We start from the raw sequence: 27,908 nt of genomic DNA, 5'->3' as shown, positions 1-27,908 counted from the left end.
CGGGAGATCGATAGCGCGTGCGAATTGTGTTTCTGTGCGAATTCTGGTCGAGTTCCTTTACTCAAATACTTGATTAGAGAGATTTAATATTTTTTCTAAAGAAAAGAAAGATATTCGACGCGAGAACGTTTGTTTTTCTCGCGATTCCGCAAGCGAACATTTTTTTTTTAAATCTATAACGAGGAATAACAACTTCATGGAACATTTCGCTTTCAATCGTTGCGATTAAGAAAAACAAATCGTCCTTCACTCAAGGGTGAATTTCAGCCATATTGCGATAATAAAAGTGATCGTTTAAATCAATTAGTTTTTCTTATTTCGTATTTCTTCACAGTATAAAATCCTGGTCAAGAAATCGTTTAATGAAAACAATGCAGAATTGAACGATATGTGGATCACCGCAACTAAGTGAGTATCTGACATTATAATTGACACTTGATATTATTGTCTCTCACGTATTGGCCTTAACTTTATTTGCTCTCTTTCTTCTTTCTAAATAATAAATATAAACATTTATCACACTCACAAGGTCATGCTCCGTGCTAAATAGTCTTCCGGTTATTGATTTGTATCGATAGATATGTTATATTATATTTTCCTTACGAAGGACAATTTAAAACTTAATTTTTCTTATTTCTGTATCATTTAATGTACGTCGAAATACATTACTTATTTTCTCCATACAAAAATCAGTAATATACATTGATAGTTTGATTTTTCAAAAGATTTTCATTTTCGCGTTACGTTAAATGTTAAAAGGAATACGTGTAAAACAATTTTATTAGAATTTACATCATTTTAAACGCCGCATGATTTTTTCGTTGACAATACAACGATCGCGCATTTCTATCGATTTTTTGTTTATATTTAAAAAAGTATACAAAAGTATGTGTTTTTTTTTTTTAAATTAAAATCCAACAACAAATGAAAATCATTGATCAAAGTCTTTCAGCGATTTATAAGTGATCTAGATATCATGGACATCGCATGCACTTTCAAACTTACAAATTGAAATATCGATTTATGTTCCGTCACTTGAGAGGGGAGGTATAGCAGGTGGTAAAACACGTGGTATGCGTAGAAAAGTTGCACCAGTCTCTTCTTTCGGGCATATCTCATTTCGTACTTCCTTTCCCTCTCTTCTATCCCTTTTTTCTCACGTTTCTTACCCGTTCTTGTCCCTTTAGAAGCGATAAAAAGAAAGAAATCAAGTAACTATTTGCTTCTATACTGGATCGATAAATTGATCAAAAACGAACTTTTCATGTTCCTTCACAAAATTCACATGATTCGCGTATGACAAAAATTATAATATTAATATATTAAACTAAATATATAAATAAATATTTACGCGTGTTGTAAAATCATCGTATTTATTACGCGTACACATATAACATGAGACGCATATAAAATTACACACACGTAAGGGGATACGAGACGATTAAATTCGTGCCCTAACCTCCTCGTAGGTCTTTTCTTTATTACTCGTCAATTTCGTCCATTCACCGGCGATTTAATAATAACAGGATAGGTTTAAATTTCCGCGCCCTTGTGTCTCTTCGCAAATGCAGGCATAATTAAAAAAATTTGAAAATCGAAAAATTTTCCTCATCTACTTATCCTGAAAAATTATTGAAAATATTTCACTCATTCATGCACCTCCAAAAAATATTTATTCGACGATATCAATAATGTCAAGAAATGCACTAATAATGTTTTATACAATACAATTTGCCATTACATCTCTACAATTTTATTTAAAACATTTAAATGAATGAAAATCAATAAATAAAATACAGCAATATCTTTTTCATGAAAATTTGTAAGGATATCAATCGTCGTGCCCATTATTGAGAAGGACGTGAGACTTTTCGTTCGACATCTTCCTCAACCCTGCGTAATATTATCAATCAATATATTGTTAAGCACCATACTAAAATCGGTATTATTTCAAATGAAATATTGAGTAAACATTAGAAGCTAATAAATTAACAACTTAATTCTTATTATTAGGATGGAAAATTTAGGGGATTATATGAATCTCTTCTATATTACATCAGCCTTTTAGTATGAAATATATTTTATTTTATTCTAAAAAGTATTTCTCTAAAAAGTAAAGGTAGTTACGTTTTTAATCTTAGGTGAAATTTAGGTGAATTTAAAATCACCTAAGATGACTATCTCAATATACATATATCGAGATTATCGAGAGAAAGCGTGTGGAAATTTGAATCCTTAAACCAAATATCGAGAAGGAGACTTCTAACGCTTCCACTTATCAATATTAAGTTGCCCGCTGGGAGATACACGTATGACGTCAGCCAGTGGTCCCGCATGGCAACTGCCAGCGAAGAAACTGAGACACAAGGACAAATACAACCCACTATACACGCTTCTGGGTGTATGAGCACGTGGCAAGCGTTCCGAGACTTCGCGAGTTCGACAACGAAATGACGTGACGCATAATGGTCCCAAATCCCGAAAACGCAGGGTGCATATGAAGATGTGGTTTCATTTTGTTGAAAATTGCTATTTAAGGATTTTTCGGGTCGCTGATTACGAATCTAAAATTATTTTTTTTTTTTAAACGTAACAGAAACTCAAAATTAAAGATAATTTTAATTAAAAACAAAATTTGTTTATTGTTGAAATTTTAATATTTGAAAAGGGCTTCCTTTTATAGAATTATCTATTTATTACCTCATATTACATTCATTTGTAATAATATTTATTTGTAATTACACGTACCACGATTGTGTATTACCGTGCAAAATCTTGGATAAAAGTTAAAAGGGGACAGATGCTAATTTGTAGATATTTTATTCAGATAAAGGTTCAATTAACAATTTAAACTAAATTATAGCACGGGCACTCGTAAGATTTGTAACTTCATCCTTGTATGAAAAAATATTTCTAATATCATATTCGCGAAAAACAGGTTGCGATATAGTCTCACTTAGCAACTACATTTCTTATTTATGCACATTTCTATAAATATAAATTAATTATACTTATCATCAAGCAAAGAGAGATCTCATATTTATACGTTAAAGAGACCGTAATTTTCAGGGTGCAGCGAGTCTCAAATGCGATGCATTCGACGCTCACGTTTTAATTGATAATTTACAGGTGTGCATAAACATCCATAACAAATGGTTGATAAAGATGCTTCAGAATCCGGTAAACATATTTCACAGGTCAAAATTTCTCAGGAAGAAACTTTTTTTTTGGAAATTGCACGCGTTCTCTTTCGTATACTCTTCCAAACAGCACGACTTACATTTTGTCAGAAAAGCGCGTGAGCGACGAATAACTCGTGTCAAATAAAAAAAAGACGCAGATAGATAGAGAGAAGAAAAAAGAAAACAAATAAAGAGAGAGAGAGAGAGATGAAATATGTTCGTTCGGTCTTCCAGGCCAGCTGTCTACTGTTTGTCTCTTCCTTGACAGATACGCGGCAACTCGCATGCTTCGTTTTTTCTTTTTTTTTTTTATCTCGAATCGGAAGTCCAGTTTCTATACGAAAGGTTCGAGGTCATTGATATATTTAATGACTTTTTTGTAATAATTGCTTATCACTTATATTTTGTTTTTTTTCTAGCGTAATTTTCGTTGAGAATAAATACGCTGCCATTTTTTTACTAGTAAATACACAGTCACTTTGGCACATACACACAAGTTTTTGTCTCGTGATAAAAAGAAGATTGCATTACTTTATTTATATTATTATTTTCTATATATCTCTTATCCATGCATAAAACTTTATGTCAAAGGTTTCTTTTATCTTCGTAACAGTTCATAAAGCATTGACTTAGCAATTAACACTAGATTGCCTAAGGAAGTCATTTTGACTTCTTTTTAATTTCAATTAGAAAAGACAGTTATGTATATAATGACACAATTTCACAGAATTTTGTAACTTTTTGTACAATATATAAATGCGTTTATTAATAATTGTAGTTACCTCCCCTCTCCTTCATTTCCTGTATATATATGTGTTATATCTATATTGCCCAAAAGCAGTCATTTTGATTGCTTAAGAAATTTGAAATAATCAAATGACTTTTATTATTGAATTAAGTAAATTACTTATATGACCAGTTCGGCTCTGTATCGAAATAACAGTACATGATAAATTGTCAATTTGGGCGTATATTTGATAAGTTGCAGTTGCCCAATAAGTATTAGTATGTTCGAGGACAAGTTACAGCGCACAGCCGGGCAACGGAGTGGGGATAGCAGCGTCTCGGTATATGGGGATTCAAAATGTATAAATAATAATGAATAAATTATTTTTTTTCCTAGTGAAGTAAATTTTTTTCTTTGTTAATATTTATTAATAACTTATTATATAACTCTTTAAATAATATAAATAATAATAAAAATTAATTTTAAACAAATTTCTTTACACATTAGTAATTCTTTTACAATGCAGTTATTTTGACTGTTTTTGGGCAATACAGGTATATACTAAATTTCAGTTTTTCTAGTATTAACAAAAACTAACATCTGCTGGAGAATTTTAACATTTTTAGACGATGTTCCTTAAGATTCATTTCTATCCATAAAATTCAAGCATATCAAAGCGCTTTTTTATATTATATTATATGTATATATAATAATAATAATAATGTTAATAATAATCTGTATCGGAGAGGAACTATCAATTTGATTATATTGCAATTGTACATTTTCAATGCAATTATCATTACTGATAGCTTCCTTACTCAAAAAAAATGATCGAGCATATATTTGAAAGTGTGAATAAAAGATCGAAGATGGTGTTTCTCTCATGTCAGTTATAGGATTCTCTCAGTTAAGGGATACGAACAAACGGTACGAGATTCCTGTCCTTAATGGATGGGAATCCAAGAGGCGGTTCTCCTCTTATGTACCACCGTGAAAAACCTGTCTGTACCACGAAATGACCTGCATGCAACCCACAGCGCATCACTCCATCGTGTCCATCGAACAGAGAGCTATGAGATATCTCCAGTTTGGTTCACATGCAACTCGACATGTGAATATCGCCACGAGATCCATTATCATTCCAATTATCATTCGTTCGACACATATCTCATGTGGTTACATATATTTATATATATATATATATATATATATATTATGTGTACAAGTATAACATTAATCAATTATTAATGATTAATTATTTTAAAATTTGATACGACATATTTTTATATAGCAGATTAATTTCGTAACAAGTTTTATTTCATTTGCTCTAATAAATTACATAAATCCTTAATACACATATTCAATAAATCTTAAACTTGAAAAATATCCAATTACAGTACATAAATGCTTTTTACGATGATGATCATAAGACCCAACACCGAAAATCATCTAGATCTAGCATAAGAATTGGGAAATATCCGAACGATTGATTGTACTTCATAATTATTTGTTAAATAAAACAATTTTTCTATTGATAAATAGATTTAAGTATACCAAGTTTCGAGAATTCGATTTCTCCGAAAGCAAGAACAAAATTGCGAAGCTTTGCAACTCTCTCTGACCCCTTCCTCTTATTTCTTCTTCTTCATCTTCTTCTTCTTCTTCTCCTCATCGCGTTCCTTTTCTTCTTCCGCATCGTCTCTTCGTCTTCTTCATTTCCTCCCTCTATCTCTTTCTATCTTTTTCTCTTCCCCCGTTCCATCCCTCTCCCTTTTTTCTTGTTCCTTCACTTTTTGGATCTTTTTGGTATCTCTTCTTCTTTTTCTTATTTTGTTCTTTTCTTACACAATTGTACCTTCCAACGCGAGAAACTGACTACAGTTCGTTTCACAAATCTCTATCTTTTTTTATTTCTTCATTCTATCCTTCTTCTCCCTTTGTTTTTATTCCCGCGCTTTTTAACCCATTTTTGGTATTTCTTCTTCTGTTTTTTTTTTGTATTACACAATTATACCTACTAACACGAGGAATGAATTAAGTTTGTTTCACAAATGTAACGACAAGAAAAATATTCAAGTTGGGAAAGACACGCATTTCCTTTTTTTCGTTCTCGCCTACAAATAAGGTTGCGTCATTTAATGAGAAGAACGTATCGTCTAATACTGAACACATCAAAACGATAAAGGGCATCCATCTTACACCTGTGTGGATTACAATCGAGCTTGACACAGCGGAAGTCACACCCTTCTCATATAAAGTAGTTCGTAAATGCATATAATGTTTGGTATTTAGGAGTACCATATATGTACTTATATATGTTTTATATGTATGTGTTTACTTATGAACGCGCAATCTGCTTTATTGATTTTGATATGAATAAAGGAGTATCGAATAAAAATGACTTCTCATGTTTGTTTTTTTTTTATTATAAAGATGATATATCATCGATATCAAATACAACGAAGATAAGGCTTCGTGTCAAATACTCTCGTCAATATAATTTCAATTACTAACAATAATATTTTGAGATTGCTTTTGGAAAAATTTATTTAGAAATGTTATCGATATAATATAACTAAATAAATAAAAAATAATCATCGAACTATAGGTACTATTCAATATAACAATATAAATTGACTCTTTCTAATTCGTTTTCATTCAGATTTTTAGGTAAATCTAATCTCATTCAAAATTATATTATGATATGCAATATAAGCTTATGAGTGAACATTTTTTTCTTTGAAAGATATTTCATCAAAAGATTCATCTATTTTAGATATATTCTAAACATAAACAATACTTAAAATTCATTTAAACGAAATGTATCCACGTTAGAAAGATTAATCGTGCTGTATATCAATTTTTATTTGTTTTTTTTCGAGTGACCAATGTTTCGGATCAAAATAATATTTTGATGTAATCATATCGTTTTGTCGAATAGAATCTACAAATGAAATATTAGCGCGTTTAAATATACCTCGACGAGAAACAACCAAATGAATTAACGTTCCTCCACGTCTTCCTTTAATCATTTGTATACTTAATTATATTCGAAAACAATCGATATTTTTCGATCAGCACGTGGAAAAAGGTGCCTAAAAATTTTACCGGATACAACAACTATCCTTTTATCTATCTCTTTCTCTTTGTTTGGACCATAGACGTATCATACTTACCACTTAAGTCGAGTCTTTCATTTACAGAGTCAATCAAGCTGGGTTCTCAACCATCCCTGTATATGTTTTGTTTTATTGTTTCCGCACAAGAAAAAAAAAAAAAAGGGAAAGATAAATAAAAACTGAGAAGATGGTATACTATTTAGAGAAAGACAATAAGAAATTAAGGGCACTCAACCAAATGACTCTCTCACTCGGCAAACGGAAAGAACATTTAGTCCTAGGAACGCATTTGGCGAAGTTTGATGGCCACCCTGTACGTCCAATCCCCTCTTCTTGTTCCCTACCACCAAACTCCTTCCTCTTGGAACAAGCTTCCCCCACTTTTCTAACTTTCTTCGCTCGAAACAACCCGATGTTAGATTCTCAGTGCACTCGACGGTACGACGACTACATTCAGTCTGTAATCAAATGCTGTTACAGTGAGATCTCGGCTCGAGAACACTGTCTCCTTCTTTCCCCTTTTTTTTCTCTCTCTTTCTTTTATTTCTATTTTTCCTTTTCTTTCTTAAAATTATATATATATATATAATATATATATATATCTTACATGGAGACACGTTTGAATGTAATCATCGACACGGGGAATAATAAAACGTGAATTAGTGTTGATCCTTGAAGAAAGAAAAGAGAGAAACATCGTCGAATAATAGCAAAGGTAGGAAACGTGAACAGAGATAGAAACCATCGTGGTGATCGATCGAAATTGTCGAGAGTGGAGTACCGCGTGTGGTGGTATGTGCTGTTATTTAATTGCTTTTCGAGCGGAAAGTATCGCGAAGGGTGTTGACCAGGTGTAATTTGGAAAGATCGAAATACGACAATAAACTGTCGTATCACATGAATCGATAAAAGCAAACAAAGTTGGAGTAATCATCAATTGTCATCGTTTAGAGTACGCCGGAAGTTAACCTCTTTACCAGAGACAGAGCGTCTATCGTCCATGGTCGCCATATTTTTCTCTCTATTACTCTTATACTATTAAAGAGGAAAAAGAAATAGAGACAGAAACTACTGCGTAAAACACGAAAGAGAAGCAAAGAAAGTATTAAGTATTACATATCCATATATATATACACACACACACGTATATTTTTATAGAAACGATACGACACACAATTCTTTTATAAACATGGCCGATCCATGAAAAAAAAAAAAAAAGAAGAAGAAATCAGCGGCATTGGGTGTGATGTGTGACTGTATTATAAAAACGCGGGAAATTCAAACGTGTCTTTCATCTTATTTTTCGACAAGAGAGAGAGAGAGAAAGAGAGAGAGGGAGAGAAAAAGGGAGAGAGTCAGCGTGGCCCATTCTCTCTCTCTCCCTTCTCCTTTTCTTCTCGACAAGGCTGGACGATGAGACTTTATCAAACGAAGGACGAATGATATACACGATTATTGCATTGGGAAAATTGGATTTTACATTGGTGGTGTGTTTTATACAAGTATATATTTGATATATATATATATATTGTTTGTGATTAGTGTTGACTTACAAGTGCTATGCGATTGCATCTCATTGAAGATATTACAATTGTTAGAAAAGTGATAAACAGATAGAGAGAGAAGAGATAATGGACGGCCGGCTAAGAGGGTTGTTGGTGCCACTAAAGGCTATTGATGTAAACAACTATAATTCTTCATTTTATTCGCCACCAACCACAGAAGCGTGAGTATATATTTTAAATATAATTTAAAAATATAATTTATCAGAGAGAGAGAGATATATATTTTATTATTTTTCTATTAATTTTGTATATATATTTTGTACGTAACATAATTTATTCATAATATATTTGAAGAACCCTTATCTCGCATAGATATATGTTAAAACGTTGCACTACATGGCCTTGTAATAGTTGCATCAAGTTTATCGATACATACATGCATATTGTTTTTTTTTTTATAGACGTAGATTGAAACATTCGTAGAAGCAATAGCGCAAGTTTCCGGCTTGAATGTATTCCTATCAAAGGATGCTTTTTATCGTGACATAGATTGCAGCGTAAACCGTTTTTAGAGCTGCTGTACTCGTGCTATCAAAATATCTACTATACATACATACATACGTAAGGCATGGATGTATTACGTCATAGGAAGCAAACAAAATAGCTCTACTTACAAACGCATGTTTATTTATTCATATTTTGATTGTCTTAATATGTTAAGTATGAGTAAAAGTTCTATAACAAGCCCGTAATGGCTATGTAAAATACTTTTATTGTTATTAATTCATCATCATCTTGATAAATGGTTTGGAAATTTTATTTTTTTTCGTTCATTTAACAACATTACAAATTTAAACGTTGATAATTTCATGTACGAGTAATGAAAAATCAATACTGTTCAATACGAATGAAAATTGTATTATTAATCAAATTTTATTATTTACTCAAAAAAAAAAGAGATAGAGAAGAATTGGAGGGAAAGTAAATAGGTAGACAAGTCATTTTATTGAAACAGGATTCACACCGGTTTCTCTTTCTTTTCTTTCCTCTTTTGTATCTCGGATATCTCTGATGTGAGAGAATATATTCTATTTTTTGGTAGTGTTCGTTCATTGGTCTGAAGATTAACTTAAAGGGACAATTTTTCTCTTAAATATACATTTTAACGGTAACAATTAAAAATTTGTTCATGAACATATTACAATAATAATCATTGCCAACTAAAATATGAGCATCAAATGTTTTTCAGGCAGCGTACACATGCACATTTTTTTTTTGTATCGTTAACTTTAATCAGTAGTATTCTCTTCAGGAATGTATAAGGTGTGGCTAGGTAAGCCAAAATATTCGCCGAAGAGTTAGATGGTATATCTTAGAGAGGCCGTGACAGTTAAATTAGTAAATCAAGAAATTTTTACGAATCTTATATTAGCATATTCTCAATGCGAAATCACCAGGTAGAAAGACATTACCGCTCCACAAACGTTGAAACATTGCTGATGATAGAAGGTCAAAGTGATTCAAGATACAGGATGAACGAACGGGAATGGATAAAAATAAAACGAAAAGAAGAGAATATGAGAATACCTTGTTTTCATAGTTTTCAACCGTTTTAAGATACCGTAAAACAAACTCAAAATCCTCCCACGCATGTGAAAATGAATGAATGATTAAGCTATAACGATGATTTCGTCGTAAATATACATATGTTCGAATTAACATTCGTGTTTAACAGCTAAACAACTTTACTAACAATAAATAATTCGAATTTTTCTTTATTTTAATAACAGATTAGTATAACAATTTAACTTAAAGCTATAAAAAAAAGATGAATTTTTCTAAAAAAAAATTATGCCGAGTTAATAAACCATAAGTTATAATATTAACTTATATATATTCTATATATTTTAAAATTAATATATTTTAACAGGGCAGTATATTTACGTTAAAATATTGATCCATTTAAGGGGTAATATCTATGTAAATTTTTAAAAAAATTGATTCTTTTTTCCTTTGAAATAAACTTTAAGGACTTAAAAATCAAATGTCATTAACAGAATATTCAAAAATTGATCGTTCTCAAAATGTATAGGCTCCCAATATTGTCCACCACCAATATTGTCTCTCACATATATTATAAGTCAAAACTTTTAATATCTTTTTTATAAATCAAATTTCTTTTTAGTTACACCTGATTTTATTTGAATTTTCTAACGAAAACGCTATTTAAATAGGTGTTACCCCTTAAAAGAAAAGCACAAAAATGTGCTCTAGCAGTAATGAGTACATGAATAAATTAGTATCCCCCCACAAGTTATTTAAATTGAACAAAACAAAATTTACCTAAATTGTAAGGCAGAAAATGAATATAATAATAAAAAAAAAAAGACTTTTTTCGTTGTTGGTTGGCCTTGTTATTCGAAAGAACCATTGAAGAAACGAAATAAAAAATAAAACGTGTCCCGAATATTATTTCAATGAGTTTTTAGTCACTATTTCTAAGTCTTACATTTCGATCATTTTTTTTTTTTATTTAAGAACAGCTTGTTAGAAAAGGCTTATTAAATTCCTCTATGGTTATCTCCAAACTCGACTCGCAACGACGATGTATCATCTCCTTTTTCTCGACGTATATATGATGCGATTGTAAGTTGGCGTGGGAGATACACCATGCTTGTCTATAAACCTCCTAACCTCCTCCGCAACAAAATAATAAAAATACATAGAGTAAAAAATAATGAATTTTGTGTCCAGTATTCCGCATTAGCGAGATAAATAAAAAAGAGAATCTAGAGAAATACAATTTTCTTTAATGATTAATTTTTCTCGATAATAAAATGAAAATTAAGAACGGTTTAATTAACATCTATTGTTTTCTTTTTCTTGTATATTTATATTAAAAGAATCATATACAATTATTTTGTATATAATATAAACATATTTTCTCAACGTGACGCAACTCATTGTCATGAATAGGAATAAGATTAAATACTCTGTCATTATTTTATTTATCCCAACAATTATTCAAAACGATTATTCGAACTATAATATTCATGAAGGTACCGTTAAAAGTTTTTTATATTGATATCTGAAATACAGGAATAGCTTGTGAATAGGTACCGCAACTCCACCTAGTATAATATACATTTTCTTACATACAATATCATCAATTCTTTCTCCCCATGACGAAATTTAATCATTTCAATAAACTTGGAAATAAATGAAACGAAATCCAAATGATAAAATATGTTTTGTGATAGATGCATAACTAAATACATCAAATTATGTTCCCTTTCAGACAGATTCTGTTTTTCTTCTTCTTTTTATCTTCTGTTAGGTTTGTATTTAAAATAAATCAAGTTACGAATTTTGCAAAAGGGGTTGAAGTTCTTTGGAACGAAGGTCGTTACTAAATAAGATGGGTCCAAATATTAGCGAAGGGATAGAAGGACAGCGACCGCTTTTCTATCGTGTTCTAGTTTCGTTTTTTCATTCTTTCACAAATACTGTTTTCATATGATGCTCTGACGATCTTTTTACGCTCGACTGTGTTGAATGTCGACGAGGGCCCAAAAAACCATACATACACAATCTCTCTCCTCTCTCTTTATTTCTTTCGAGCTTGTTGGCATCTGTTCGAGTCAAGGACTCTTAAAGTTCCTTGAAGAATTTAAGTCTGGTTATTATAATACATCGCGATCAATGACCAAGACAGATTAAGATCAAACCCAATAATACAAAATTTGCTTATATTTAGCATTCTCTTTTGTACCCTTTCCCAAATTTTCCAACCCCTTTTTAATATCCCATTTCCTTCCAAACTTTTATAAATTTCACCAATCCGTAAAAATAAAAAAAAGGACAAAAGATGAATTTGGATGTCAGACCTAGATGATTCAGATCTTTACATCTGATATTATTTCGTGAAGAATTTCTTTTCATAATATTTGACTTTCAAAATTATAAATCGTAGGAATGATTGATAACGAGAAAAAACCACTCGAGTATTTAAATGTTGTGGATCAGATTGATATGACAATAAGTAAAAAAAATATTTGTGATTTGATTTAAATGACGGCTAAAGGGAAATCTTTATTTTCATTAGAAAATAAATAAATAAAAGAATTTTTATGCTTAAGAATCAATTTTTAAATATGTACTTTGGATAAATATAAAAATTCAAATACCCTATTTCTTCACATTAATCAAAGTTCCTTTACTGTACTATAGAATAAAATATTTAGTCTGAATATTTGAACTTATTCTAAAATTTAACAAGCGACCTCAAAATTTATGAATCTTTAGGTAAAATTTAATTAAAAATAAAAAACATTTTTCAGATTCATTTTAAAACAGACCAATCTTTGATCAATTATACATTAAACAGTTCACCCTCTATATTACATATAACCAACATAATAAAAATGAATGAGTGATAATATCGAATCGCGAGAGTGATCTTTGACCGTTTCTCGTGACATACATTTACTGACGTCTCATATTTGTAAAAGAAGTTCACCCCTTCGGGTTTATACTTTCACACCATATATCTATTCTATGTGCGCTAAAGGAACTTGACATCGTATCGCATCGTCCTCTCACCCGAATTGCACAAGTCTCGAATCACCCCGTATATTCCCACGCTGGAATTAAAGATTCACGGACGAAACTATCCATCGCACTTGTCATGGGAATGAGCACCGGGTGGGAATTTCTTTTATTCAATACATACACATATTTTCAATCGGTAAAGGAGGTACCTTTAGAAAGAAAAAGATGGAGGGTATATATATATATATATATATACATATATATGCGAAGAGGGATGAAAACTAGTAAGACCCCAAGACTTCCCGCGTTTTTTAGGACTCGCAAAAGGGTCGAAGATATATTCATGTATACGTGAATGTGCGGGCAATAAGCATGTATACATATACGCATATGTTTCTCCCCTCGATGATACTCAACCTGGCTTTTACTACTACCACTAGTATCGTCATCATCACTAGCAACACCACCATACTAACACAAACTAGCATCGATATTTAGAAACGCACGCGTGCGTCATAGGGATGACGGGTGCGAGCGTTTTCTCCTCTTCTTCGTATTTCTACGTGGGGAAATACAACGTCGGTGCGAGTGCATTGGGGCAGGTGGTAGCCAGATGTCTCTTGTAAGGGCTTCCACCCTGGTGTTGTCCTGGTGTTTTCCTCGATGCTTGTTCAAGTCGGACAGGCTACGGACGGCTCGTTCGGACATAGAATCGAACGAACTTTTTGAATTTATTATGTCAATACTTTGTAAGAAACGCAATCCGAAAAAGACGACTATTTAAATCTGTATAGCTAACTGGACTATTCGCATTTTATATATTCTAGAGTTCTCAATGAGAGTTAGTCTTCGGTCACAGTCAGTCTATTGAAAGCAATCACTTGGGAAACACGAAATAGGATAAGAAAAGAATATACAAGCATAGGATCACGTTTTTACCTATCTCGTAATTATATTATGATCTGTCTGATTTTTATCATTTTCAAATAATCTGTTGCTTATAATATTAAATATATCATTTGGAATAGTGATATGTTCTGATATTAAAGATTGCATTTTATCAAGCAAAACAATGTTATTATTGAAAAATTTATCAGTATCGATATTTACTCTAATTATGTATTTTCAATATTCACATGGTCGCTTGTCAACGCATACCAAATACATCGGTGATTAGATCGAATATTTGGGTTTATTTTTATACACAGGTAACCCTTCTACAATACGGTTTCGCTCTTATCTTAAAATAATGACGTGAAGGAATAATGAACTTTGGGTCTCATATAACATGGTTTCACTCAACACAGCATTTTCTAGGAACCTATCTATCGTGTTATAGTAGGGTTACCTGTATTAATATTTCGTATATACACCAAGCGACAATTGTGAATCTTAACGTTCTCCAATTTCGGTCTTTTACGGTGATAATATATATATATATATATGTTACCTTTTAAACCTACACAAGCATCGCAAAATTCGATTAATATTACCAAAGTTATGTGATTTTAAAGCCATCTATCGCGAAAATACGATGAAACTTTTTCCCCATCCCAATAGTTCTCAATTTCTCTGATTTTTATTTCATTAATTGATTATCATTATTATTGAAAAGGCTTAATGAAGATAATTCATTGAATACGAAATAAAATAAGCAAAAAATATCCGATCACTTTTTAACAGATTTTGTGAATATGTTATAAAACCAGAAGATTCTTTATCATTCTCAAATAGAATCAATCAGTCATAAGGTACTCCGCATGGGGTTGATAGAAGTTACTTTCCATAAACATTCATGTGTACGTGTACAATCGTAGAGATACCACGCTGCGTAAAGGATCTATTAATAAATACGCCTTGGTGAACACAAATAACACTTGCACTGCTACATTTTAACAAAATAATATGGATAACGTCGGATTAGAGATCGAAGAATGAAAGACACGTTATCTATACGTTCTTATTAAGTCACAATAGGATCAATAAAATAAATATTAATTATTGTCAAAGAGAGATCTTTTATATAGTATTCTTTTCTTTTCATTTTAATTCTAAACATCGATCAGATAACTCAGAATTTTTCAACCTTTTTCCTTCGCGGGACGGAAAAAAGATCATCGGGTTAGAAAACATGTGTATTTAAACATTGATGCAATTGAGTGATTGTGAAGCATGGGTCAAGTAACCGTCAGTCAATTTTGGCCACTAAAAAAGAAGGATAAATTCATGACTGGTTGAATTGTTTTTTAAAATCTCTTCGTTTTGGAAATAAATGTTTCCTCATCTTGACTTATGTTTACGTCAATCAACCTATCATTACATCAAGTAACATAACATACTCATATGGTCAACGATCTCTTATTCCTGAAGGAAACGATCTAACGAATAATTCCGTTTACTTGATCCAAACACATTAAATGTCATTACGTTCACTTAACACGAGCTCACTATAGTTGCCGCCAAAACAACCTTCAAAGAGTTCTTTTTTTTTTATGTCGATGCAGACACAGCAGCAGCAGTCATTTAAGAATCTCATTTCCGAGACTGCCATTTAAAAAGAAGCTTCTCTTTAATTCCATGCATATGATTCACGAAGGAAGAAATTCAGGTTATAAAATAAAATTGTACTTTTATTTTCGAATGTGGTATTCAAAATCATAGGATTGATGATTTAATAAAGATGAAATATAGACAATGAAATAATTAAGTCCAATGAAATTTATTGAAAATCTTTAAATGAGACATTAATTTTGAAATGACGATTGGAAAGAGTATATATATATCGTTCTCTCAAAGTTATAAGATACAAAGGGTGAAAAACGAGGAGGGTAAAACGTAAGGGAAGCAGCTGACATGGATAGGAACAAATGCTCTTTAGATTTATGCACCTGGTCTCCCTGGTAACTAAGAAAAATCGATGACAGAAGCAAATTCTCTCTCTCTCTCTTTCTCTCTCTCTCTCTCTCTCTCTCTCTCTCTCTCTCTCTTCCCCCCTCTCTCTCTTTCTTTTTTTTCTTTCTCTCTATCTATACTTCATTGACGCCCTCGCAAAAAACGCTTCATCTCATAATAATATAAAAATAATAATATAAAATAAATGCTAATTTTGGTTGTTGTTGTTACAAATAATTCAACAATTAATATCTTTATATATTGTTATGTAATTAAAATTATTAAAATTGTTCAATTTGGGGAAGCTACCCAGACTCGTCGTTCTCCTTCCCATTCCCCTTCTCTCTCCCTCTCCCTCTCCCTCTCCTTCTCTCCCTTACTTATGTACGAATTCGCGATATAAGGAAAAAAGAGAGAGAGATTCTTGAAGATGTGTGAGTAGCTCGCACGATGACCTTATTGTTGCGTGACGAACGACAGCCGGCGGAAGGAAGAGAAGGAGAAGGAAGGTGCTAGTTGAGTAGAAAAGAAGACGACGCTGAATGCCGAAGGGCGCCCCCGAAGTCGTAAGAAAAAGGGGAGGGAAACCTTCTTGCTGTGCCTTGGAACAGGAGAATGGAGGAAGCATATTTGAAAAAAGGGGGCAAACTTTCGATAATTCGGCAGATGTTTCGTGGTTTGCTACGCAACGAGTCTTTGTCTATGTATGTGTGTATATTTATATGTACTTCGGTACATATAGTCAGGAATAAAAGTAAATGGACAGGTACTAGAAGTAGTTATCTCATTGGAGTTTACTCAAAATATTGTAATTATTATGCACTTAAGTTTTATTTATTATACACATCCTTATTGTGTATATAGATTTTGTTTGATTAAAAAATTAATATTACATTTTTGTAGAAATAAGTTGTATCTCTAATGTAAAAATTATCTGATTATATGTAAATATGTTATTTAAAGCTTAAACATATATAAACAAACATTTGTCAATGGTTATACTTACATACAATTGTTTTAAATAAATCAATCGGAGTTTCAATTAAACACTTGTATTGATGACTGTAAAATTTCATTACAAGTTCAAAATGTGTTGTTTCCAATTGCTTCCAAAAAAAACTATCAGTTATCATACAATAACGAAGAAGTATAGTGTATCAAAAAAACAGTGCACAGTATAGAATAAATTTATAATATTTGAGAGACGTGATAGAAAACGATGTATCACTGTACAAGATTGTTCGCAAATGCCATCAAAATCGAATGAACACATCGTAAAACGTTTTAGATACATCAGAACTAAATGTGCTGATAAAAAATATAAAACGAAGATTATATGAAATAGTTAATTAAAAAGTTATAAAACTAAATTAACATAAGAATATATAATAAATAAATTTGAAGTGCATATTAATGGCAGTAATTAAAGAAAACTTTACCGATGGTGTTTTTCTAGTACCTGTCCATTTCCTTTTGTCCCCGATTGAATGTACTGACGGGTGGGATGGCCATGTAACTTTTATACCCTTTTTTCTTCCTTTTATATATTATTTGGCTCGTCATCACTTATCGTGAAGTGATATTCACAATGGTGACAAGGACGACAACAGGTTTGTCTAATTCTATTAGAACAATCCTCAGTTTCTTTTCTGAATTTTTTATAAAGGATCAATCAGTATCTATATTAGCCTTTTCTTTTATGCAACTACAATAAACAAACCTATCCTTAAGATGTATAAGAAATGTATAACTTATCGTAATTAGTGATGGAATAGAGAGAATATTTTGCAAACAGTTTCGAACTTTAATTGATTAAATATAATCATTGAAACGTTACTACTTTAGATTAATATTTGAAACTCGTGAAACGAAATTTAGATGTTCCAAATAAACTCATATCAGATTCTTAAGTATAATCCGTTTAATAGTATACTTTGTTTTATTATTCCACTTATCTAACTGAACTTTATTGTCTAAAAATACACCATAAATTTTCGTAACGGTGACTATTTTAATAATTTAATATTAGAATTTTCACAAATAAATTATATATATTGAATCATCTCTCTCTCTCTCTCTCATAGTTGATAACTCTTAAGAGGAATCCTTATTCTTTTAAAGGTACTTAGCAATTCTAATAGAATGCTAAAGATAAGACATGATGAGAGAAAGAGAGAGAGAAAACTAGGTGACAGCTGTTTCTTCCTTTACAGGCACCTGCTACCGATTGTTAAATCTCAAAGAAAACCTAATTACGATTTTTTTTAACTTAATCACTAGCAAAAGAAACATAATATTGTTTCTTAATCATGCAACATAAACGAATCTTAGGTAGCTGATTTATAATTTTGTTTTAATTTTATATGGAATCTTATCATGAAGATTAAGATTTGTTATGCTCTGACTTAACTAAATGAAAGCTAAATATATTTGAATTAATTGGGATTATTGAGAGAATTAATTAATTTGAATTCGGTAATTAGAAATGAATTCGAAGGAAATATGTAATATTGTATAACTAACAATAATTGTATTCTACAAATATATGTATATCTATATGCGCATTTAATGATACCATCACTGATATATCATTAAATTGTATCTGCTTCCTTGTTAGCTCACGTGCAAGGAAGTTAGTAAGAAAGATATATAAAACACAGGAAGATATAAAGGACACTTAACAGCTTTTATTCGTGAATATGCACGACAGGAGAATTCCTTTTCCTGTTCATATTAAGTATTTCAAACTTATTAAATTATACTTCTTAAAACAAAAGAATATATATAATAATATATAGATTATCATGAAATATTTTCTTGATCAATAAAACTAGAAATAGAAGTTCAAATATTACTTTCATAAAAATTGATCACAGTAATTAATATTCGAGTTCTTGAAAATTAACTTTCTTTTTTTTTTCAATGATTCTTCTTTTTCGAATTAAATTTAATTGTCAATAAACAAAAAGTAAAAACAATAAATTCTAAACAGCATATCCAGTAATAGAGCGTATGTATATGAAAAAAAATAGCGTAATTCGATTCTTTTTATATATCTGAAATTAATCATATGTATAAATAATGTTAATATGCTATAGAATACAAATTCAGTTCATATTATTTTTTTTAGGATATACCTTGTGATCCAAAAGTATCCGGAATTTTTCATTATTATTAATAAAATAAATATCGATGTGAATAATTGAACCGTTTTCATTTTATTAACAAATTCATACTTTTAGATCACAGGATACTGTACATAAAATTAACGTAAAAAATTGCGAATAAATCTTATGGCATGCCACGCGTTTGAGAAACAAAGCTTAAGGATAATCGTCAGTTACTGTTTAAAGTTTTACGAAGGTGAAAGATTTTTCTTTACTTACGTAACGTTGAAAGGCGTAACCCGAGACACGCCTCACTGCCTTCAAATAAATTTAAGATTCATTCATGATATCTTAGCCCCTCTAACATTTTACATTCTTATAGTTCGACAAACTTTATATCGAATATTTAATAAATAGTTAGAATTCCAATAAAATTTATGAATTTAAAAAAGTTTCCGTCACACCATTATCGTCGTTGTCAATTATCTCAACAATTTTTCTCGATTATTTTTCTTTACTTTCAACAGCTGTAAACTTGAAAAATTGTTACCCGCATGTGGTGTGCTCCTCAAACGAGGAGGAACGAGTTAGAGGAAAAATTATGCAAAAGTAACATTTACGATATACTGTAAACGCATGTGTAACATAAACATATGCGATGCGAAGATGGTCCACGTTTCTTATCAGCCGTTGTTTTCTTTATTTTGTCTTCCTATTTAACAAAGTTATCTTATCTATTAATCATCCTCTATGATAATGTCTCTCCTTCCTGTCTGTTCTTCCAACAATAACATTATTTCTTCTTGGATGTGACCAACTTTAAAATGATTCGATTTTGGAGACAGGAAGGAAACAAAATCAGCGCAAAGAAATTGTATCAGGTTGGTCGAAAAGACCTATCCTGTGCATCCATTAGAACGTGCAAAAGGGGGAAAAACAATGAGAGAAAGAACACACGACTGCACAGGCTGACACTGGACAGGATGTGGTTAGGGATGATGTCTGGAAGCTACTTTTTCATTGAGGAGTTAAAGAGTAGGAGGAAATGAATAACGACAATGGTTTCACGACGAGAAATTATCTTTCTACCCATCCTTCTGAAATTTTCTTATATATTATATTTACAGAGAGAAATTTATTTAGCATTTTATTTCAAAAAAGAAGATTAACAAACTTTGATTTTTTTTGCTTTAACTAACTCGTTTTTTAAAACTATTACGTAAAATAAGATTTCCTGCTAAAGAAAAGATCGCTAATTCATAAAAATCGATTTTATTATTACGAGTCTGTCCTTTCCTTTTATTTTTATTTTAAATGTTTTTAAAAAATTCATATAATTAGAACAGATAACTTATCCAATTTCTTCAATTTGTAGATCGCGATCTGGCTACGACTCTAGCAGTGGGGAAGATTCCGAATCAGAATTTAGTACTGATATCGTTCGACCAAGCAGCAGTCAGTCACAGAATAATCCTGGCAACTCGAATGTCAACTCTCATAACCAAGGGAAACATATCAATAAGGGTCGCTGGACAAAGGAAGAGGTAAGAGAACATCTCTCTCTCTCTCACTCTCTTTTTCTCTCTTATCCGTCTGGCAATTCCAAATTCTGGATCCATCGGGCGTATCATTACGGCGCTAACTCTCATGCGAATTAAAAAGAGGACGGCAGGAGTCGAACAATGGAACGTACCCTCAAAAAGGACCAGCCCCTGAGAGTGCCACCCGTTTTTGAACGAGTTGCATCGTGCCTCGGGGCAGATGCCCTCGTGTTGTTGAATGCCTTACGGCCGCCATATACCATGATATGTACATATATATATATGTATACATATGTGAAGATTCGCAGAGCGGTGCTCACGACGACATATGGTTTCCCGTGGGAAAGCACACGCGAGAATCGATCGTGTTTTCGTGAACTATACCCGTGTACACATTCACCTTTCATGAGAGAATTATAACCATGAAAAAGAATGAGGAGATGGGAATAAGGGATGGACAGTAATCATCGTTGATTTAAGAACTCCTCTGAATTTTTTCTAAGTCTATGCAAATAAAATCATTATCAAGACTATATATGTTTTCTAAACATATTTTATTTTAATTTTTATTTAAACAATCAGTCTTTCAATTCTCTATCAACTTGTCTGTTTTGTTACAGGACGCTTTATTAAAGCAGTTGGTCAGTAACGCGGAACAACTTGGCAAGGGTTTACGATGGGACACTATAGCTGCTCATTTTCCCGAACGAAGCGACGTTCAGTGTCAACAGAGATGGGCAAAGGTCGTAAATCCGGAATTAATAAAGGGCCCTTGGACCAAGGAGGTAAGAACAAATTTATCTAAGACATACGGTTTCTTGACGAAAAATAGTTGACTGACTCCTTAACATCCTCCAGGTTCCTCTCTCTCTTTTTCTCTTTCTACCTGGCACTCTTAACTCGAAGCTTTTTCAATGTTTCTTGTTATAAGAAACGTACTCCTATTATTTAACTCTTCCGAAAAGGACTTCCAATTGAACCAAAACTTATTTGAGTAACAATTTGATACCCTGTTGTAATTTGTTCAAAAATTTTTATTTTTCAAAGCTTTTCTTACAAGTAACCCAAAACAAAATAAAAGAAAAAGGAAAATGACCACCATCGAAGATAAGTCTTCCCCACAGAATAACTTTTTATGAGATTTTCTAAAAATAAGGAGACACCCTGGAAAAGAGCTCGTTGTACAGCACAAAATCTCTTCTACTCGGTAACAAAACGTATACAGGGTGTCTTATAAATGCATATCAATACTTCAAGGGTATATCTACACACTATAGAACAAATAAAAAATGTCTGAAGAATATATGTTCAATATATCTTACGATTAGTTAGTTTTTGAATTATAAGTGATTAAAGAAAATCTTCTAAGTGCTCGTCTCTGCTTTAACTATTCCAATGAATGAATGAAAACACATTCTGCAATTCGAAATTTTACATTTCGAGAAGTTTTCTTAGTATAATTGCCCTACTTCCAGTTCATTTCCGTTTGCCCATCCATAAATGGATATGATATGTTTGTCATTTCAGTATCAGTATACAAAATCATTTTATAGATTTCGAAGCACTACTAACAGCGAATAACATTATTCACAAGAATAAGAAAGGCACATACTAGATAAAATTTGTTGTGTTTCGTGTCGATGAACATTATTTACAAACATTAGATAAGGTCAAGGTGTACAGAAGCTTGTGTTGAAGTAAATGGCGTATACTTCAAAGATGATTTTTAATCATCTATAATTCGAGAACTAAAATATATCGAACATATATTCATATGACATTTTTCAATTACTTTGGTGACCTGTAGATGTATCTCTTGGTGTATTGACATGCATTTATGAAAAACCCTGTACGAACGAACACCATACATAGTTACCAACCGCCTACGCGAGAACTCTGCCAGTAGACTCGGTGGGGGGTATACAAGAAGAAAAAAGATCTTCGGTCACGGTGATGTTGCGTCGTCGTCAAGTCCCGTGCCAATGCACTTGGCAACAGCCAAGGGCAATTCGAATGAACCACTTCAAAAGGACTCCGTCGATAATACAGTTTATCATTTTAATAACCTTACGAAGATCAAATATCATTAATTAAGTTATTGTATCTATTGATCTACCATATAGAAATAAAATAAGATGAATAATTGTACCGTTGAATCTCATTACGATGTTGTAGTATATTACATCGAGCATAATGTTGCCTAGATTTATGAACGATTATGTTCTCTCTCCTGTTCATTCCTCGCTTCATCTACCTTTCCTTCTTCCCGGCCCTTACAAAGCTCTTTCTCCATGGTTGAATCTTGCATTGGCACTCAGACTTTACTACATTGTTGTTTTTTTTCTCTTTTTATTGTTTTTTCTTTCTGCAACAAAAATCGAAAGAAAAAAGTTCTGCAAATTTTAGTTTTTATTTTCAATAGCAACCATGTTAATAATAAAGAAGATTTTAATTAATTACTTATTACTGAACAATATCGATGAACGTGATATCACATCACCGAGCGTTAAATGGATAAAAACCTTATATTAGATAACGTCAAGTTCTCTTTCGTCTATTCTCTTACTCTTCCTTCATATTTATAATATCATGTATCTCAATCACAATTTTTTCCTCTTATTGTCCTTTTCTTTCTCTCTTTTGAATTTTTCTCAACTGTTCTTCAACCGGTTAATTACGTTCATCTTGATTTTCTTTTCCTCGAAGATACTTTTTCTCTTGTAACCTTTCTCATTTCTTAATAGTTTTTGTCTTTTTCTTCTAGGAAGATGAAAAAGTTGTTGAGCTAGTGGAAAAATACGGCCCTAAAAAGTGGACCCTTATCGCACGACATTTAAAGGGCCGCATCGGCAAACAGTGTCGTGAAAGATGGCACAATCATTTGAATCCAGGAATTAAAAAAACCGCATGGACCGAGGCAGAGGATAAAATAATCGTTGAAGCTCATCGTAGAGTAGGCAATCAGTGGGCTAAGATTGCCAAACTTTTGCCTGGGAGAACTGATAATGCTATTAAGAATCACTGGAATAGTACAATGAGAAGGAAGTATGAAGCTGAAGAAGGAAGGTGCACCATTGGTACGCGAGGTATATATTCGAAATATTAATATCATTGACTTTTATTAAAATTAATATAAAATATACAAATTAAAAATGATTCCATATAGTATGCACCTTTATAGGAAGGGGTAGGAGGAAAGCATCGGAAACTATAACGATGCGAAAGGATCTTTCGGTGGACGAAGAAATAAACATAAATAATGTTCGAACGAAATCTGCGTCGACGAGTAACGATAATGGTTTACCTATATCATCCAGTAACGCTACTCAATCGATAAAAATGGAAACTTTGGATTGGACCAGTACGTGGGAACAACAAAACAATGGGCATCCGTATATTCATCCTGTGCCAGAATCTGAACGGAGTAATACGAAAGAAAGAGAAATCGAATCTTTTTCTAGACGAACAGATGCATCTTCGAGAGTGAAAACGGAAGATATTTCGCCATTTACGAAGTACGAACAAATATTGATGCATCTATTTCTCTCGAAATTATTTCTTATTAGGTTTATCATTCCCCCATAGATATTTCAGTATGGATCTACAGAACGAAACTGTGGATTCAAGGAACACTGAGATAAGATTACTTCCAATGCCCGACTTGGAAGAAACCTCGACACACCTTACTGAAAGAGAGAAAAGCAGTCCTCCACCGATTTTGCGTAGACGTCGGAATATTCACTTGGTTACACAAAGAACGGACACTTCGGACAGTGGGAATCAATCGGATTATTTCATAATAACTGGTCAACAAACGCATAATGGCAATACTACGCCATCTACTCCCATAAAACAACTTCCATTCAGTCCTTCTCAATTCTTAAATAGTCTAAGTCCTGAAACGTCTGCCTGGCCTTGTGCAAGTACTCCAAAATCTGACAGTCCTGGACCACTTACGACGCCACAGCCTACGGGTTTGCGACGAAATCAAAACGGTAGGTTATTTCAATCGAAGAATAAATTATAATAAAATATATCATTTAATCAACAGTCAAATTCAATGTGTTTCCTTTGAAATGTTCAGATAGCAATACTCCTAGAACGCCAACTCCATTCAAAAACGCTCTGGCTGAACTTGAACGACGAAGTGGCGCAACTACTCAGTTACCTGCTACTCCTAGCCGTTTAGATGCTTTGACTGAAATTATTAAACAAGAAACTGATCGGGAGAGTATGGCGAGTACCAGTCATATTATTCTCCAAGATTCTGGATATTGCACTACTACAAGACGGCGAGGTAAAGAGAACAGTGCACCTGGTGGAAAAAGAGCACGCAAAGCTCTCTGTCAGGCTTGGGGAGGAAATGTTCCATCTGACAACGGAGATATAAGTTTTGTCGTTGAAACTCCGGTAAGATTTATTTAAAAAGTAATTTCATTTTATGGATTGAAGTGAAACATCATTAATCATAAGCTTTATGTTTTTCTTTATTATTTTCTAGAGCAAAAGTTTGGACACTTCAGTGTTGTTCTCGCCAGCGTCCATGGCGTTAGAAGATAGTTTCTTAACAGCAGGTCAAAGTCCCATAAAGGTAGAGCACCGAATCCAAAATCAAAATCAAATCCAAACTCAATCACCTCTATCTTGGTACTATTCCCGCACCAATCGCCTTTAGACACGCTAGCCGGCCTTCTTAATTTTTCATATTTTAACATTTCGTCTCTCTTTCTTTTTATTTTTATTTATCTCTCTATTGTCTATCATCTTTTTACCTCTTTTTTTCTTATATATTTAATGCTAATCGTTTTTTTTTCTTTCGTTATTACATTATTATTTAACGAGAAAATCAATGAAAGAAATCGGTGGTCTTTTTGTGCTTCTTCACGCGCGCTTTATTTAAGTTGTTTTTAATTCTTTTTTCTTGTGCGCCACTTAACATCGTCCAATCCAAAGATTATTAGTGTCTTGTTAACTTTATTTTAAATATAAAAATAACAAAATGATTAACACGGAGTAACGTTCAAGTCGTACGTTTTATTTATATTAATTTATTTCTAATAATATGCGATCGCTTTTGTCTTTGTTAATTATTGATAAAGTTATTTTTTTTAATTTGTACCTGTAAAGAATGGGAGAACAGGAAAAATAAAATGTTGACCTTATTTGATTATGTAGACAACTGTTTAAATACAATGTGGTCTTGCTAAAACATATAAAGCAAAAAAGATATATTATATAAATAAAAAAAAAACATACATATATATATAAATTAAATTATTAAATTAAAAATATATTTATAAATGTAGTGATATTCCTTCTTTATTTTAAATATTAGACGCTATCGTTTCTTTCAATGTAGATCATTGTCGACCTTTGCTTCGCTCGTTTAATTTCTTGTTTTATTATGTTCATTATTGAAATGTTGGTTTAGCATTCAAAGAAAAAAGAAGGAGTGACGGATTCGTAATTGTATAAAAATTAATTGTTATCTTCGATAAATTTTTTATTTAAAAAGAAATAGTTCTCGAAATATACTTCGAGAATCGTAAAATCGTTGCAAAAATTAGATCAACTTTTTTGTTTCTAAACAGCGATATCCAAAGTTTTCTGTGCGATGAATATGCATAGTATTCCTATATATATTTATTTAATATATATTTATATATTTCGATTTTTTTTTTATAAATATATATTTATATGTATATTATTAGTAATAGGTTAATTCGCCGCATGTTTGTACTAACTTTTAAAAGAATAACCTTTTATATATTATTATACAGGCCTGGCCTAGCGTACTAAAGTACCTCAGTCCTGTCCTTAATGATCCATCATGCAAAGAATAATCCAATATTTGTATGCGGCTACGTCATGATATAATCTACAAAATACGTATAAGACGAATTAAATGACTCAAACTCATAAATTTAGAAAGAAAAAAATCACAGGGCCTAGTCATCGTACCAATCGCGATATAATATTTATTACAACGAGTAACAAGCATGCGAATAAAAGGAAAAGAAAGGAGTTTGAAAATTTCGTAACACAATCATAATGAACAAAGAGATTTGTTGAACGAGCGTGTTCTAGATTAATTTAAAAAATCTTTCTGTCTATTTCAGCTTTCCTTTATTTATAAACTTTTATTTAATACTAATAGAATAATATCTTTTTTTTTTATTTCGTTTTTAAAGTAATATCTTCTACATAGGCGCATTTTCTAATTTCATTTCTCGATTGCCGGCTGTAGCTAGTGTGTCTATCCTTTCCAGACTTCCCACGACTTGTTGTCCGTTCAGCGGAAGCCCAATGCCAAGAGAGCAATCACGTTCGATGCCCTCGACAGCCCTTGTATCCTCAGCCCTCTACCTCTGAGGCCGGTCAAACGTGCCAAGGTGAGTTTCTCCATTTCTTCATCTTCTACGTTCTTATATACCATCAATTAGATAAAATGATCCAGAAACTTCATTTCCTTTTTAATATAATTCCAATTGAGTAAAGAAAAAGAATATTTAAATAACAACAATAAATATTTTCATATTTTACACTGTATTTTCATCTAGGATTCTATTATAACACTTCAATGTAGATTCTTAATTGGAAAATACGTTTCTAGATCATTGTTTAATGGTCGATTTAAGCGGATTAATTATTCAGTGTTGAAGAATATTTATTCTATATTATTTGTTTTGTTTTCAGTTGCATCTGGAAACACAGTGGGCTGCGGTTGCTTGTGGTCGTACACGCGATCAACTCGAAATGACACGCGCGGCACGACGATTTCTTAGCAATCACGGCTTTCTACCATTACGTCCTCGGTCTCTAAATTTCTAAAGTCCTAATGAGTCTTTCATGGGATGTCTTTGAAGGATTGGAAGCTGGAAATAACGAGCATAGAGAGCTTATTTGTAATTTTGGTACAAAAAAGAAATAAAAGTTAAACAAAATAAATCATTACGTAAAACTAGTCGGAGTTAAACTAATTTGGCATTTCCGTTTAAGGAATTCTGCCATAATTGTCGTGTGTATCGATTTAAATGAAGAAAAGTATAATAAAAGTAAAAAAGCTGCAACAAGAGAAAAGAGAAAAGGTCACGCCATATCAACATTTTTATTTTTTATATTGCGTTTTGAGAAAGATATATTATTTAATAGATAGGAACAAAAAAGAAAAAATTACACAGGATGATACTTTTTTTTTTGTAAAAAAAAAAGCAAATTGTAAAGTGAGAAAATGTTATTTCGATTAAAAAACAAAGTAAATGAAATAAAGTAAATGAATACAAT

General features: G+C 31.9%; 1 protein-coding gene across 5 annotated transcripts; it reads left to right on the top strand.

Moving 5' to 3' along the window:
• On the top strand, positions 1 to 27,790 carry LOC106790918 (myb-related protein A). Of its 5 annotated transcripts, none has more exons than XM_014756181.1 (11): positions 11 to 256; positions 335 to 408; positions 20,459 to 20,627; positions 21,245 to 21,409; positions 23,389 to 23,710; positions 23,791 to 24,139; positions 24,210 to 24,619; positions 24,709 to 25,034; positions 25,126 to 25,215; positions 26,894 to 27,016; positions 27,321 to 27,790. In XM_014756181.1, the coding sequence occupies exons 2-11, from the start codon at positions 389 to 391 to the stop codon at positions 27,453 to 27,455; spliced, it is 2,109 nt and encodes a 702-aa protein (XP_014611667.1). In that variant the 5' UTR covers positions 11 to 256; positions 335 to 388; the 3' UTR covers positions 27,456 to 27,790. The 5 variants fall into 5 exon arrangements, with proteins under 5 accessions (XP_014611665.1, XP_014611667.1, XP_014611663.1 ...); XM_014756177.1 differs by lacking the exons at positions 11 to 256; positions 335 to 408 and adding exons at positions 7,661 to 8,515; positions 8,627 to 8,754 and having other exon boundaries at positions 23,806 to 24,139; XM_014756176.1 differs by lacking the exons at positions 11 to 256; positions 335 to 408 and adding exons at positions 7,661 to 8,515; positions 8,627 to 8,754.
• The last annotated feature ends 118 nt before the right edge of the window (positions 27,791 to 27,908 follow it).

Source organism: Polistes canadensis, unplaced genomic scaffold (assembly GCF_001313835.1).
Source record: "Polistes canadensis isolate GaletaPanama2010 unplaced genomic scaffold, ASM131383v1 scaffold_269, whole genome shotgun sequence".
NCBI lineage: Eukaryota > Metazoa > Arthropoda > Insecta > Hymenoptera > Vespidae > Polistes > Polistes canadensis.
Note: the sequence above shows the minus strand (reverse complement) of the source record. Positions and strands in the feature narration are given on the sequence as shown.

What these genes read in the sequence shown, in the direction of transcription:
- LOC106790918 (XM_014756176.1), top strand. Translation starts at nt 8,468, where the DNA reads ATGATATACACGATTATTGCATTGGGAAAATTGGATTTTACATTGGTG. An exon ending in CAGGTCAAAGTCCCATAAAG is followed by an intron (nt 25,216 to 26,893) that starts GTAGAGCACCGA and finishes TATCCTTTCCAG; the next exon opens with ACTTCCCACGACTTGTTGTC. An exon ending in GGCCGGTCAAACGTGCCAAG is followed by an intron (nt 27,017 to 27,320) that starts GTGAGTTTCTCC and finishes TTTTGTTTTCAG; the next exon opens with TTGCATCTGGAAACACAGTG.